Raw genomic sequence first — 14,343 nt, 5'->3', positions numbered from 1 at the left:
CAATCTCAGGGACTTGCAGGCAGCAGAACCGATCCCCAAGCAACAAGCAGGGGTTGGGGGGGCCCCAAAGGAGAGCTGGTACCACTGGTGGAACATCCACATCTCGCATCTAGGCCCCGCACCTGTGGGCAGGCCTAAACCCAGCCCCCTCCACTAAGCCCCCAATCAGAAGAAAAGGAGTTTTCAGGGAATCAATGCACTGATTCTAGAGTTCATTAGCAAGAGTAAAAATCTAAGAACATCCAAGACTGTAAACCACATGTTTACTGTTTCCGCCTTGTTAACCTGCATAGTTCACAAGCACACCACATTGACATGGTTGTGCAACCATCCCCACCATCATCTCCAGAACTTTCTCATCTTCCCAAACTGAAACTCTGGTCCCCAGGAAACACCAACTCCCTCTCTCCTCCCAGTCCCTGGCCCCCCAGCACCTTTTGCTTCTGTCTCTGTGGACCTGACTGCTTAGAGATCCCAGGTCAATGGAATCAGATAGAATCTGTCCATCTACATCTGGCTTATTCTGGCTGAGACAGTTTTGAAAAACAACGTATGTCTGTTTTGGAGAAAGGGGAGACCTGTTTGCCTGTTAAAATGTACTGTAAAATTATGATTTTAAAACCTAAGTTTTGGGAAGGGATGTTCAAGAGGGAGGGGGTATATGTATACCTATGGCTGATTCATGTTGATGTGTGGCAGAAACCAACACAGTATTTACAAAAAAAAAACAAACACACCTAAACTTATCAATGAAAAGAGGATCTCAACACAGACTCACGTGGGTCTATGCGTTCACTACAAGAGAGTGGAAACTCAGGGCAGCACTATTCCTCAATAAACAGTGTCAAGAGCACCATCTGTCTGTGGGAAAGTGACCACCCCAGGTCACACAATGCCCAGGAGTAAACCCAGAATTTGAGACCCACGAATAAAGACTACAGGGGGATGGATATCCCTGGGGTCCAGTGATTGAGAATCCACCTGCCAGGGCAGCAGGTGGTGGTTTGATCCCTTGTTGGGGAAGTAAGATCTCCCACATGCCGCAATTACAATCCAAGGCAGTCAAAAAAGAAAAACACTACATGGGACACCTAAGAAATACAAAACGTGGGGAAACTGTTTTGTAATTTGTGCCTAGGATATATAAAGGACCCCTAAAACTCAGGAATGGAAGACAAATAACCCAGTTAAACAAGAGGCAAAGGACCTGTGCACAGACACATATCTGAGGTAACCCATAGGTAGCTGGCAAGCCCCGTGCTCACCACCACAGCACCTGGCAAGGGAACCGGAACCACAGTGCCACCACTGGCCACCCTGTACCCCCTACCCGTCCCCCAGGCCATAAGAACCAGTGCTGGCAAGGAGGTGGAGACAGTGGGACCTCTCCATGGGGCTCAGGAATGAGAAATGGGGCAGCCACAGGGAAGACAGTCTGAAAGCTTCTCTAAAGGATGACCAGAGCTTCTGCAAGACCAACTCTACTCCAACATACACACCACACCCAGAAAAATAAATACAACCACAGCAATGTGTACCTGGACGCTCACAGCAACACTACGCACAATGGAAACAACCTGGGTCCATCAACTGAAGAAGAAACATAGTGTCCCTCCACACACGGGAGCGCCCCCTCAGCCAGGAAAAGGAGAGAAGCCCTGACACGGCTACCACGTGGACAGACCCTGAGAACACGATGCTCAGGAGAGCAGCAGACACAGGACACACAGGGTGTGATTCCACTGGTGGGAAACGTCCAGAACAGGCAGATCGACAAACAGAGTTAGTGGTGGTCGGGCTGGGGTGACTGCTAACAGGATGGGGCTTTCTTTTAGAGTGATGGAGTGTTCCACAGTTGACTGTGGTGCACAACTCTGCATGTACTAAAAATCACAGAACCATGAACTTTAAACGAGTGAACTGTATGGTATGTAGATCGCACGTCAACGAAGCTATTAATTAAAAATACAAACAATGGCACTTAGCCTGGGGAGGGAGGCCTCTGAAGTTAGTATAGAGGAAAACTAGTAGTCTGACCCCCAACTTCTATGGAAGAAGAGCACCAAGAAGCAAAGCTAGCAGGTGTGCTGGAGCTCCACCCCTGCCTCCTCCAGGGGAAGTGAGCAGTGACCCTGTGGAGTGGAAAAGAGCCTGAGCAAGGCTGCTCACAGCAAACCCAGGGTTGTTTTGCCTTGGTCTTCAGATGAGTGAACTTATTACTCAAAACAGCTTTAATTCTTTAAGACGCCCAGCATTCCAAAGCAACCAAATCCCAGTTTCCATCTCACCGCTGCTGTCCTCAGAGCCCCTGGACAGGCAGCATCAGGGCCACCGTGGGGGACACAGCGTGGGGAGGCCAGAGGATGCCGGGCCACCCTGAGGTGTCCTGGCCCCTCCAGAGGCACCGTCAGCTGGGATCCAGGGCCAGGGCTTGGCATCCAGGAGAGGCTGCAGGGACTCTCAGCCCAGGAAAGGCAGATCCTAGGCCCGAGGTGAAGCGCCCTAGGATCCAGGGGGAGCAGAGGCAAGGTTCCCAAGGCAACCAGCTCCCACACTCCTGGCCAGGAGCGGCGGGAGTAGGGTGGGGAGAGGGGGTGGTCACAACAGTCTTTCTGTCCCCCAGGGGACATGCTGGCAGAGAAACAGGCAGTTAGTCGTGTGATCTGTGACTGTTTGTCATAGAAGCTGGGTACAACCAGGCCGGAACTGGGGCTGCCTCCAGAGAGGGAAGTGGTGCAGCGCGCTCACAAGAGTGGGATGAGCACCACTGCCTGGGCCCTTGACGCCAGCTGTCTGTCCACAGGCAGCTACTGTACCAGCCGGTAGGTGATGTACCTGCCCGCAGTTTCGCTCGGCCGGATGATCTTCACCACCTAGGGGCAGGAAGCAGAGCTGGAGTGGTGCAGGAGCAGCAGCCTGGGTTCCCTCCGCCCTGCCCAGAAGCCTTGGCTCTAGTTCCACCCTGGGAGGGCTTCTTACCTGTCCGCGCTTTATCCCAAAGTAGCGCGCCACAGGGTCTCCTGCCTGGATCCTGGGCAGCTGGTTCTCTCGGAGTTTACTGGGTAGCAGGTCAGGGAAAAGGCCTCACTGGACTGACTGGGGGTCTGGGGTTGGGGTGAAAGGCAGGGTGGGGAGAGGAGCTGGGCCCAGTCAGGGGCCAGAAAGGATACTACCGGGCCAGCAGCTCCGTTACCTCTTCCTTGGTCATGACCACATGCTCCGGGACCAGCTGTGAGAAGAGAACCCGGGCTCCATGGGATGACAGACCCCAAGAGGCCCCAAGGAAGGGGTACAGCTCAGGCTCCAAGCGTCTGAGCCAGTCCTAACTCCACACTGGGAGGGAGGGGGTGCATGTCTGGAGCCTACACCCCCACCCTGCAGATGGGCCACAGGGCACAATCCTGGGAGCCGGGGCTCCAGGGGAGATAGAAACTGCACCCCGGCCCCCAACTCCTGACTGAAGGCTGGATTGCCCTACTTTCTTTCCACACTGGGGGGCCCCCGGACGTCTGCTGTTCCTAAAAAGGTGAGGGGCTGGGGGGTGGGTCTCCAATCTCATCCCACCCAAGCCCCCGCACCCCTACCTCATGCTCTGTGATGTTGATGAGCAGCTCCTGCTGCAGAAACTGCTCCAAGATGTACTTGGGTGCCATGTCAACCAGGGACTGGAAGAGACGTCAACCCTCAAGTGCAGCAGGGGCAGCTGCCCGCCCCTCTGTGGCCCCCAGGCCCGCCCCAACCCAGCTCCTCCTTGTGGGCAGCTTGCACCCTGGAAGTGGAGCAGGGTTTACCTCTGTGGCTCAGAAAGACATCTCGCATCATAAATTGGGAAACCCCACCCAACTCCGCCCCGGCTCTCAGCACAGTAATAAGGCCTTCGTCTCACATCAAGAAAGGTGAGTACCTGTCAGGATGCTCCCAGGGTGGCTGGGAGCTAGTGTGGCAGCCGGTCCCTGGGCCTGGGGACAGAGGTGCTGGCCAGGCTCCATCCCACCCCAGCGGGGCGGGCTTACCTGCTTGGCAGAGGGCGTCATGCCCTGCTGCACCACAATGAGGGCACGCGTGATGTTCTCCTCCTGCATACGCTGACAGTACACCTTGATGGTCTTGATGCCCACCTTGGGCTCCTCTGCAGGCAGAGCACAGGCTGATCAGTGCTGCGGGGCCCCTTCCCGTCGGGCACCCAGGTTCTAGCCTGGCTCTGCCAAGGCACTGCGGTGCCACTCCCACTCTCAGGCCTCAGCCTCCCCATGTGCAAAGCAAGAACCTGGCAGCTGGTTCCCAGAATGGGGGAGCTGGCTGCCTCCAGGTCACATGGGAGCTGACAACCGCCCTGGGCGCCGTGGACCTCAGGGACCTCTTCTGGAAGTGGGGTCTGGGAGTCTGGGCTTGGCCAGGGCTCAGTGGCTCTGAGGTTTGGGAAGCCCTGGATTTGGTTTAGTCTGGGAGTTCATGAGACAAGGGCTGGGGTTCTCAGAGGTGAGCTGAGGTGAGCTGACCCGGAGAGTATGGTCCTGCCAGACACAGACCACCCATCTCCATGCCGCAGCGGTGGGGGTCCTCATGGTCTTGGCAGCACACAGGGCCTGCCACAGAACAGCCGGACCCTAGGGGCCCAGCAGGCCAGCACTTAGGGCAGCCCCAGGGTCTGTGTGCAGTACGTCCGCCCCCTCCAGCTGCTCTCACTTCCCATTCCACTAACCCACTCTGCCCCCAAAGTCCCTCTGTTGGGGTCCTGGCCCTGGAATCTCAGAATGAAACTGTATTTGGAAATGTGATCTTTAGGCCCAGAGAGAATGGATGGGTGATCGAGAAGAGGGAAGCTGGAGAAGGGGTCCCCAGAGCAAGGAGGGCAGGGGACAGAAGGATAAGGGTGGGTGCATGACTCTGGGATGCACAGCAGGTGGCTGCTGTGAGCTGGCCCTGAGCAGCCCTCACCTGGGAAGAAGACGAACATCTGGTCGGTAGGGTCATCGTTGTGGGCCACCAGCACCGTGAGGTCCGTGCGCCTCGGCCGCCCTTCACTGGGCTTGTCCCCAAACTGGGCCTTGAACTCCTCCAGAGTCTGGTCCAGCTCGTCCTGGGTCACCAGGTAACCGCGGTCATGGCACAGCTGCAGAGAGAAAGGGCAGGTGATCGCACAGTGGAGATGGGACAGTAGCCAGAGCTCCGGTGGGTGAGGCCACCGCAGAGGAGACTGGGGAAAGCCCTGGGATGCAAGTGGGGATGTTGAGTCCAGAGCCAGGCCCCAGGGCGTAGGTCTGACAGGTACAGCAGGCCGGGCGAGTGTTGGCTGGGAAACCAGGCAAAAGCCTGAGGTCCAGCAGTTCAAGGTCCTGCTCAGAAACTAGGGCTCTGTGAGCACACAGACTAGGTGAGGACCCAGACAGAGAAAGGAAGGTTGGAGCTGCCACCCAGCCCTGCCCACATCCCCCACCTCCCACCGAGTCTCCATTCAGAGACCTGGGTCTCCTCTCCTGCAGCCCCGACACCATCAGGTAGAAGCGCAGCTGCTCCAGCCCTGTCTTGAGTAGCTCTGCCAAGTGTTGGAGAGGCTGGGTCATAGCCCAGCCTTAGCTCCAGCACAATTCCCAAGAGGCTGGGCGCTCTTGATCAAGGCCCCAAGTCTTTGTGGCATGACACTGGACCCCTCTCACATGATGGCTTAAAGCATGTGGTACACAGAAAAAGCTGCAGTTGTGACTGCTGTGACACTGAGACTGAGTTGATGGGCAAGGTATCCAAGTAACCACCAGACAGCGGTCAGACCAGCCCACCAGGGGTCCTTCCACCGTCCAGAACCCGGGATTCTGCATTATGCACTTAAGGTGGTGCTGATAAGACGGGCTGGGAGCTGGGACCCTTTGCGGCAGCGCCTGCATTTGGACAAACATCTCCTCCAGCAACAGAATACCCAGAAACCATGCCGGACTAAAAATAACCGTGCAATTACCCAGCTCGAGCAAATGATAGACAACAACAAAAAGTCAAAAACTCCACTGCTACTTCTGAGGTGCCGGGAGCAAAAGCTGGGTGCCAGGCGTGATCCCTGCACACAGCACTACCCAGAGGGTAGGCAGACCACCCAAGTCATCACTCTGGCATGACCCCTGGACCCGCGCCCACCCTCACCCCATTCAAGACGACCTAAGAAAGGCGCCTATTGCTTGTTTTCGCTCCCTCCTGCTGCAGCATAAGCTCCAACAAAGCCTTGCCTGAAATTCTAGTCTGGCCTGTTACCAATTCTTACTGATTAAGAACTTCAGGGATCAGAGGCTGTAACACCACAACCTTCCAGAAACACAAATACACGGCGGCCCAGCGTCTCCCGCCTTCCCTCCCTCCAGCTCGAGCGAGATGCTGACCCCTTTTCGGGGGGCTCTGGGGCTCGACTCCTCCGCTCCAGCCGCGCGGCCGCGGGTGAAGAGGCTCATCCCCATCAGCGGGCCCTAGCACCCGCCGTTCACGCCTCGGCCGCCGCGTGCCCAGTTTGTCTGGCGCAGCCAGGCACGCCCTCACCGCGTTCTCCGAGGAGGGCTGCCTCCGCGCGGCTCACCTGCATGATGGTCTTGCGGATCTTCCACAGCCGGTATGTCTCCTCCTCATCGTCCATGATTGCCGCCGCTCTCACACACTGCGCCTGCGACCGGCACGACCCGGGCCCACAGTGCCTACTCCGAGTCCTGATCAGGCCCCCAACACGTCGTCTACCCGTGCAGGGCTGTCGCAGGCGAACGCCTGAATACAGCGACCTTCGGCAGCGGCACTGTCAAGGGCAGCCCTAGCCTTACTAAAGCGGCGGTTGGTTGCGCGAGCAGCTTTCAAACAGCACCGCCCACCCGCCCCTCGGAAGTTCTCGCGATGCTTTGACTGCAAGGCTTCTCGGGAGTGGTGGTTTTTGCTCAACGTCAGTCTGGACAGTGTTTAGAATCTGGAGAGACTGAGGAAGTGTGAGCGGAGCCTCGGTTTTCCGTTTTGTATAATGAAAAGAATAAAGTGTCCCCCATTTTAGAGGATCTAAAGGGATGCTCGTACTTGGGAGGAGCTTGGTATAGTTCCTGGTGCTTACAAAATGCACCTGAGCCCCAGCCCAGCCCCTGCTTGGATACCCCAAGAGTGCACAACCTCTGCATCGGCCCTTCCCCTCGGAGTTCGTTCAGGAGGTTTGCTCAGGCCTGCTCAGCCCAGCTTACTTGTGTCAGTAACTTCTCATTCAGTAATATATTAATTCAATGATTCAATATTTAATGAGGAGCCAAAGGGACGGGGAACAAAACAGACCAAACATCCTTACATGCCAGGGAGAGACAGGACAGAAACAGCGGACATAAGTAAATGATACAGCGTGTTAGAAGGAGACAGTGCTGTGGAAGAAAAAATAGAGAAATCTCAGATGTGGTCAGGGAAGGTTCCAACAAAAATCCAAAGGGTGAGAGGGTAGAAGCCCTGGGGATGTTGAGGAAAGTGTTATCAGGTGGAGGGTACAGCGTGTGCAAAGGCCCTGAGGCCTAGTGTGTTGGCAGCAAGGAGGCCTGTGGGTCAGAGGGTCAGGTGGGGGCAGATCTTGGGAGCCCTTGCTGGTTGGGTTTGAGAAGTTTGTGCTTGCAGCCATTTTCAGCATCTCCACAGGGCAGAAACAGGGAGACCAAGGAGTGGGCTAGGGAGGACCGTCCTGGCCAGAGATAGATGAGGCTTCAACTGAAGGGTGAGCTGTGGGCAGGTCCAGGGTGTCTAGAAGGCAGCACTCATAGGATCTGTAGGTGGACAGGATGTGGAAAGACACAAAGACAAGCAGAGGAGGAAGAACAGACCTCGGTGGGGAGGCATAGGAGGCAGATCTGGAGCAGATTTTGGACATGGTGAGCTGGGGACTCCTGGGGGACCCTACAGGGAGACATCCAGGGGACAGTAGGGTACAAGCCTGAAACTCAGGATGAGCTTGGAGTGGAGGCTGACGTGGATGTTGTGGGAGCACAGTGCAGACTGGAGTTGAGAGGCTGATGAGGTCACAGAGCGCATCAGATGTCAGGCCTGAGCCCTGAAGCTGGGAGGAGGGGAGGAAACGGCAGAAGACAAAGAGATGTGGCTACCTGGGCTCCAGTGCTGGCTGTGTGACCTGGGCACATTACTTAACCTCTCTGTGCCTCAGTGTCCCCCTCCTCCTTTGTAGAACAGGGGCAAGAACAGAACCCACTGCATATGTACTTGGCTGAAGATTGCAGGGTGCTGGCGCTACCTAAGTGTTCCTGAAACAGAATAAAGGGTGGGTAGAAACCTGGCATCCTGGAGTCAGGTGAAGGAGGTATCTGGAGGAGGGGGGTGGAGCAGCTGTCAAAGCAGGTCTGCGGACTGAGAAGGGGACTGGCCCAGGGGCCACTGTTTGTGACCACAGAGGGCAGATCCGGGGAGGAGGCCTTTCTTTATGGGAGGAAAGAAATCGGAGATGTGTATGAAGGGGTAGAAAGAGAGGCGTTCTAGAGTGGGTTTTATTTATTTTATTTTTGGCTGCATTGGGTATTAGCTGCTGAGCACAGGCTTTCTCTAGTTGTGGCGAGTGGAGGCTACTCTCTAGTTGTGGTGCACAAGCTTCTCATTTCGGTGGCTTCTCTTGTTGCAGAGCATGGGCTCTAGGCTGCCTGGACTCAGTAGTTGTGACACACAGGCTTAGTTGCCCTCCAGCATGTTAGATCTTCCTGGACCAGGGATTGAACCCATGTCTCCTGCATTGGCGGGTGGATTCTTAACCACTGAGCCACCAGGGATGCCCTAGAGTGAGTTTTAAGACAGGAGAAAGAGTGTCTATCTAGGTGATGGGCAAATCTGAGTGGGAGAGGGGGCAGAACTGCTGGAGGTTCCCAAGGGCAGCCTGGAGTTTACCCGGGGAAGGCCCAGGTGTGGGTGGCAGGGGATGTTAGGTGACCTTGCTGTTCCTTGGGGCAGGGAAGAGGGGAGAATGGACTCACAGGAGCAGGTGGGCCCCACCCCATCGCCCATGAATTAGAATTCTGCCTGTGACTGCGTGACCTCAGCAATGGGACATGGAGTTGCAACTTTCTCCTGGGAACCCGCCACCATGCAGCTCTGCCAATTGGCAGAGCCCAGGGGTCAGAAATCAGGCCACCCCCCTCACACACACTCCTGGCTGGGGATGTGAAATCCAGCAGCAGCTGTGGGGAAGCCTGGCAGCTCCTTTTAACACCTAAAGTGACCATGTGAGCCAGCAATTCCACTCCCGGGTGCATGCCCAGGAGAAATGAAAACACACGCCCACGCAAAAAGTCTTGTACAGCATCACAAAGCCAAATGGTACAATAGCACAATACTCATTAATGGATACATGGGTAAACACAATATAGTCCATTCATTTCATAGAATATTACTCAGCCATGAAAAGCAGCACTGACACACACTATAATGTGGATGAACCTTGAAAACATGATGCTCATAGAGAGAAGCCTCACACAAGAGGCCACCTAGAATATGACTCCATTGATGTGAATAGTCCAGGACAGGCAAATCCACACAGAGTAAATTCACGGCTGTCAGGGGCTGAGGTAGGGAGATGGAGGAGACTGGTAATGGGGACAGGGTTTGTTTTCGAATGACATAAGTGACACAGAAAGCAAAGAAGTGCTGTCTAATTCCACTCATAGGAATTTTAACGGGGTGAGGAAATAGATGGTGGGTGCCAGGGGTTGGGGTGGGTGACTACAAAATGGGGATGGAGTTTATTTTGGGGTGATAAGAATGTTCTGGAATTGGATAGTGGTGATGGTCCCACAACATTGTGAATATTCTAAAAATCACTGTATGCTTTGGTGAAAATGGTGAATTTTATGTTATGTGAATTTTAAACTCAAAGGCCACCACAGGGGAGCCTTCCTGGGGCCTGGCTGGGGCTTCCCCAGGATTCCACTGCCTCCTCTGTAAGGGGAGGAATGTTTGGAACAGCAGTGAATCCCCAGGCACAAAGCCCTCCCAGAGCCAGTGGAACCACAGCCAGCAGCTCGTCCTGCCCGCTCTGTTCTCAATGTAACTGGTATGAAGTCAGGACTGGGGTCAGACCTTGCCCATGTCTCCCCTGCAGTGGGCTCCACGGGGAAGGGGAGTCATCCTAAGCTATTTTCCTGGAAACCCTCAAGTAACCAGTGAGGGTGGCCATCTTCATGACAAAGTTACAGATCCCACCATAAGGGAAACTAGGAGCAGCTGTGTCGTTCTTAGGGCCACTCAGACTGGCTGGTGTGGGCCTTGACACCCAGGGCTGCCCGCCCCCCACCCCGGGCGGAAGTGAGGGGGGATTTCCTGAGAAGTGAGATAGCTAAGCTGAGACAATGAGGGCTCCAGCAAAGATGTGACTTGAGAACTCACCCGCTCTGGTTAATCAGGCTGAGAGGCAGAAGTACATGAAGGCTGTTGTGCAAGACAGGAGTGTGGCAACTTGGCCCCAGGGATCCTGTCCCCTTTGCCACCAAATGCGACCTACTAAGCCCCCTGGGGCAGGCCTAGGTTGCAGGGTGTGTGTGTATGTGTGTGTATGTGGGGGGCGTTCCCCCAAATAAGCCCAGCCCCCAAAGTCCTGCCCCCAAGGCCTCTGCAGAAACGTCCACCGGGAGGTTCCAAGAAGAGAGAAACTGACCAACAGCACAAGCTGAAACCACCCTCCTGGCCGCAGGTCAACGTCCTTCCGCCGCTGGGGGTGGGGGGTGGGGGGCAGCCAGGCGGGCTGTGGAATTCCGTGACTCAGGTCCCAAGAATGGGATGGGCCTGCTCTCTGGGCAGTGGCCGAACGCCTGAGCCTCGAGTGGAAATGCCCCAGGAGCCAGATCAGCGGGCGCTGTCCCCTACCGCGTGCACTCGTGCTGTGTCACGTTGGAAGTGACAACAAGCTTCTCTGGTCTTGTGTTTTCCTTTCTAAGCACACACCTGCGCGTCCGCTCAGAGAAGGGGGCGGGACCACAAGATAACTGCCAAGCTTCCCTTACCCACCCAGGGCTCACGTGTCACTTATATAAGCGGCTAAGCCTGCGCTGTCCAAGGGCGGCGACCTCCTGCCGTGCGCTCATTGCGCACCCTGCGGCAGCGCCACCTCCATCCGGGCCTGTCGCCTCCGGTGAACTCCAGGCCCTCGTAGCGACACCGCAGCCCTTGTGGGGGTAGTCCGATGCCCAGCGTGGTTTTATTTACATTTCAAAGAAACAAATACGTGTTCAGTAAACTGAGGCATATTTTCTGAAAGTTCGAGCCAACCTTGCCCCCCACCACCCCGATCCCCTGCCACGGGCTTCCAGTAGTATCTCAAGTTGTCGGGCATCCTTCAGTGCGGATAACTGTCCGCCACCCAACTCCGCGCCGCCTGCGTGGACGCGAACGCGTGCCCGCGCACGAGCATGCGCAGTCACATGCAGCGACAAAAACCGCAGCCCTGCCCAGGCCCCGCCCCACCAGCCTCACTCCGGCTTCCCATTGGCTGGTGTGGGCACGCGTCTGCGACGCCTGAGCATCCGACCAGTGAGAGTGTTGCTGGGCGTGGCGTAGGGCGGGGAGGTAAGGCCCGCCGGCGCGCGTCCATTGGTCGGTTCGGCGAGGGGAGGAGCGCTGCTTTCCCGAGCCCCCCACCGCCGAGATGAGCTTTAGCCGTCTGTACCGCCTGCTCAAGCCAGCGCTTCTCTGCGGGGCTCTGGCTGCGCCGGGCCTGGCCAGCACCATGGTGAGTGCGGCGCCGCCGGCCGGCCAGTGGGCCGTTGGGCGGGCGCGCGACCTGCCTTCTGGCGACCTTGGGCGGGGGGCGCCGGCCGCCTCCTCCGCGGCCATTCGGACCGGGGCTAGAGCGCTGGCGGGGGTCACGGTCCGAGTATAGGTCAGGGACCGAGGCGGCGTCCGGGGGGCCGGAGACAGGGCTGGGCGGTCAGAACCCGAGGTTGGAAGCCTCCGACGCGCACAGGCTGCTGTATCGGGGCAGCTGGGGGTGGCGCCGTCGGCCTCTGGCTCCCCGACTGCGGCCTGGAGAGTGGGGGCGGCCTAAGGGGTGGAAATCCGGGATCACGCGCCGCGGGTCGTCACTGCCCCTCCCCCGCCCTGCGCGCTCCGGGGCCTCTTGCGGTGGCGTCACAGAGGAACGGCATGGTGCCCTTGGCTACCGGCCCTTTGTTCCCGGGGCCCGGCGCTCGGTGGGCACAAGTTCAGTCAGAGACCTGCGGGCATGGGCCGCGCAGCCGCCTGCTCCCCGGGTCGTCGCGGGCAGCGGCGCCGGTTGCCAGCCGGACGACGGCGCCGAGCTCCCCGAAGGCGGAGGGCTCGGATATGCCGTCGCAGGAGGGCGCGCCCCCGGCGGAGGAGGCCAGCTCCTGAGAGCCCTGGGCTGGCGGGACCCCCGGCCGGGGAGAGCGGCTGCGCCACAGAATCCCAAGACCCGGTGCGCACGGAGGCCACCACACCCAGCGGCCTCCCCCTTCCGGTGGGGCACCTGGCAGGGTCCCGAGCCCTCCCTAGGTCTCAATGACTGCGGCCCAATGCGCCCTGTTGTACAGGGGAGCCTTTGAGGAGGAGCCTCACATTTTGCTTAGTCCCAGGGCCCGAGTTTTTCTCCCTTAGGTACCCTGGGCTGGGCGAGTGGGCCGAGCGGCTGCGGGCGCCACGCCCCGAGGTCAGTCGGCCGCTCAGCCTGTCCTTGCCTTGCAGTGCGCGTCCCGCGACGACTGGCGCTGTGCTCGCTCCATGCACGAATTCTCAGCCAAGGACATCGACGGGCGCATGGTTAACCTGGACAAGTACCGGTGGGTCCTTGCTCACTTGGTGGGGGCGGCGGGGGTAAGGTCGTGGCCCTGACCTGACCGCCTCATCCCATCTCCAGGGGCCACGTGTGCATCGTCACCAATGTGGCCTCGCAATGAGGCAAGACTGACGTAAACTACACTCAGCTGGTCGACCTGCACGCCCGATACGCCGAGTGTGGTTTACGGATCCTGGCCTTCCCTTGCAACCAGTTTGGGAGGCAGGTGCGAAGTGGCTGGCCCTGGGTGTCCCTGTGTGTCCCTTTGTGCAGGCTGGGGAGAGGAGCTGTCTGTGGAAGCAGGGACTAAAGGGGGTATAGGCCCCTCCCCACTCACCCCCTTCCCTAACCCGGGTCTACACAGGAGCCAGGGAGTAATGCGGAGATCAAAGAGTTCGCTGCTGGCTATAACGTCAAATTCGATTTGTTCAGCAAGATCTGTGTAAATGGGGACGACGCCCACCCTCTGTGGAAATGGATGAAAGTCCAGCCCAAGGGGAGGGGCATGCTGGGAAAGTGAGTTGGGGGCTGGAGGACTGGGGAGGACGGGATGGCTTCCCCAGGGCAGTGGAGGGGGTGGTCTGCAGCTGCCAAGGGATTCCTCACAACCTCATGCTTCTTTTGTAGCGCCATCAAATGGAACTTCACCAAGGTAAGGGGGGTCGGGGCCCTGGTTGGGTGGACAGACACAGCCACCAGCCACAGATGGGCTGCTTTGAGAGTCCAGAGCCATGGGGATGGCAGGTGCAGGCCACTGGCTCACCTCAGCCCCACGGTGGCCTCCTTGCAGTTCCTCATTGACAAGAATGGCTGTGTGGTGAAGCGGTATGGTCCCATGGAAGAGCCCCTGGTAGGTACCTGTCTGGGGAGCCCGCTGGGGGGACTCGGGAAAAGTCGTCCCTCACCCTCTTCTCCCCACAGGTGATAGAGAAGGATCTGCCCTGCTACCTCTAGCTCCACAAGGTGCTGCCCCTACCCAAGCTTGCTACCTGTGTTCCGAGGAGCCTTCCCCCGGTGCCTATGATGGTCTGTCTGAAAACCAGCCCCTGGTGGGGCAGACCTGAGAACCTGGCGTGCATTCCTGCCGGAGGAAGTTCCCTTGGCCTGGCTGCGGCTTGGCAACCCCACCCCTGGCTGCCTTGTGGGAATAAAATGTACAACACAGATTGGCTTGCTCCTGGCTTTTGCTAACCTAGGGCTCAGGGGCAGGTGTCATCAGCTCCCCAGGCTGAGGGAGGTGGGGGCAAGTGGGAGGTGGAGTTCCTTCAGGTTTCATAGGGCTCCATCTGTCCTTCTGCCCGGGGTTGCTAATCTCCTCAGCCCGGCCCGGCCGAGCTGATCCTGGGGGGAGATAATGCCTCCTCATTGGCTACTGCTCTCAGCCCAGATGGCCTTGGTCTCTAGTGTACCCAGGTGTGGGAGATAAGGGGACCTGGGCTCATGACCCTGCCGTTGGGAGGCCCTCTGCACCCAGGTTGGGCATCAGGCCAAGCTGGTTTGGGTACCAAGCCATGCCTGGCAGGGCCTGCTCACCATGCTAGCCTTGTGATGAAGGCAGAGTCCGGGCATCG

The 14,343-nt window shown here is 57.8% G+C and overlaps 2 protein-coding genes across 4 annotated transcripts; one reads left to right on the top strand and one right to left on the bottom strand.

The window, feature by feature from the left end:
* Positions 1-1,916: 1,916 nt before the first annotated feature.
* Positions 1,917-6,811, bottom strand: POLR2E (RNA polymerase II, I and III subunit E). Of its 2 annotated transcripts, XM_040240239.1 has the most exons (7): positions 6,557-6,811; positions 4,939-5,113; positions 4,014-4,129; positions 3,585-3,665; positions 3,171-3,229; positions 2,980-3,058; positions 1,917-2,873 (listed from the first exon to the last, which is right to left on the bottom strand). In XM_040240239.1, exons 1-7 carry the CDS (start codon positions 6,611-6,613, stop codon positions 2,808-2,810), a joined length of 633 nt encoding a protein of 210 aa, XP_040096173.1. In that variant the 5' UTR covers positions 6,614-6,811; the 3' UTR covers positions 1,917-2,807. The 2 variants fall into 2 exon arrangements, with proteins under 2 accessions (XP_040096173.1, XP_040096174.1); XM_040240240.1 differs by lacking the exon at positions 3,585-3,665 and having other exon boundaries at positions 6,557-6,793.
* Positions 6,812-9,968: 3,157 nt separating this feature from the next.
* On the top strand, positions 9,969-13,938 carry GPX4 (glutathione peroxidase 4). 2 transcript variants are annotated; one of them, XM_040240224.1, is made up of 7 exons: positions 11,579-11,710; positions 12,682-12,776; positions 12,854-12,998; positions 13,137-13,288; positions 13,400-13,424; positions 13,563-13,622; positions 13,694-13,936. In XM_040240224.1, the coding sequence occupies exons 1-7, from the start codon at positions 11,627-11,629 to the stop codon at positions 13,724-13,726; spliced, it is 594 nt and encodes a 197-aa protein (XP_040096158.1). In that variant the 5' UTR covers positions 11,579-11,626; the 3' UTR covers positions 13,727-13,936. The 2 variants fall into 2 exon arrangements, with proteins under 2 accessions (XP_040096157.1, XP_040096158.1); XM_040240223.1 differs by having other exon boundaries at positions 9,969-11,710; positions 13,400-13,622; positions 13,694-13,938.
* Positions 13,939-14,343: the final 405 nt, after the last annotated feature.

The sequence above is a fragment of the Oryx dammah genome, unplaced genomic scaffold, assembly GCF_014754425.2.
Source record: "Oryx dammah isolate SB20612 unplaced genomic scaffold, SCBI_Odam_1.1 HiC_scaffold_5, whole genome shotgun sequence".
In the NCBI taxonomy this organism is placed as follows: domain Eukaryota; kingdom Metazoa; phylum Chordata; class Mammalia; order Artiodactyla; family Bovidae; genus Oryx; species Oryx dammah.
The sequence above is the reverse complement of the archived record's forward strand: the minus strand, read 5'-3'. Positions and strand labels throughout refer to the sequence as shown.

What these genes read in the sequence shown, in the direction of transcription:
- POLR2E (XM_040240239.1), bottom strand. Translation starts at nt 6,613, where the DNA reads ATGGACGATGAGGAGGAGACATACCGGCTGTGGAAGATCCGCAAGACC. An exon ending in TCCGCAAGACCATCATGCAG is followed by an intron (nt 5,114 to 6,556) that starts GTGAGCCGCGCG and finishes TTCTCTCTGCAG; the next exon opens with CTGTGCCATGACCGCGGTTA. An exon ending in GATGTTCGTCTTCTTCCCAG is followed by an intron (nt 4,130 to 4,938) that starts GTGAGGGCTGCT and finishes CTCTGCCTGCAG; the next exon opens with AGGAGCCCAAGGTGGGCATC.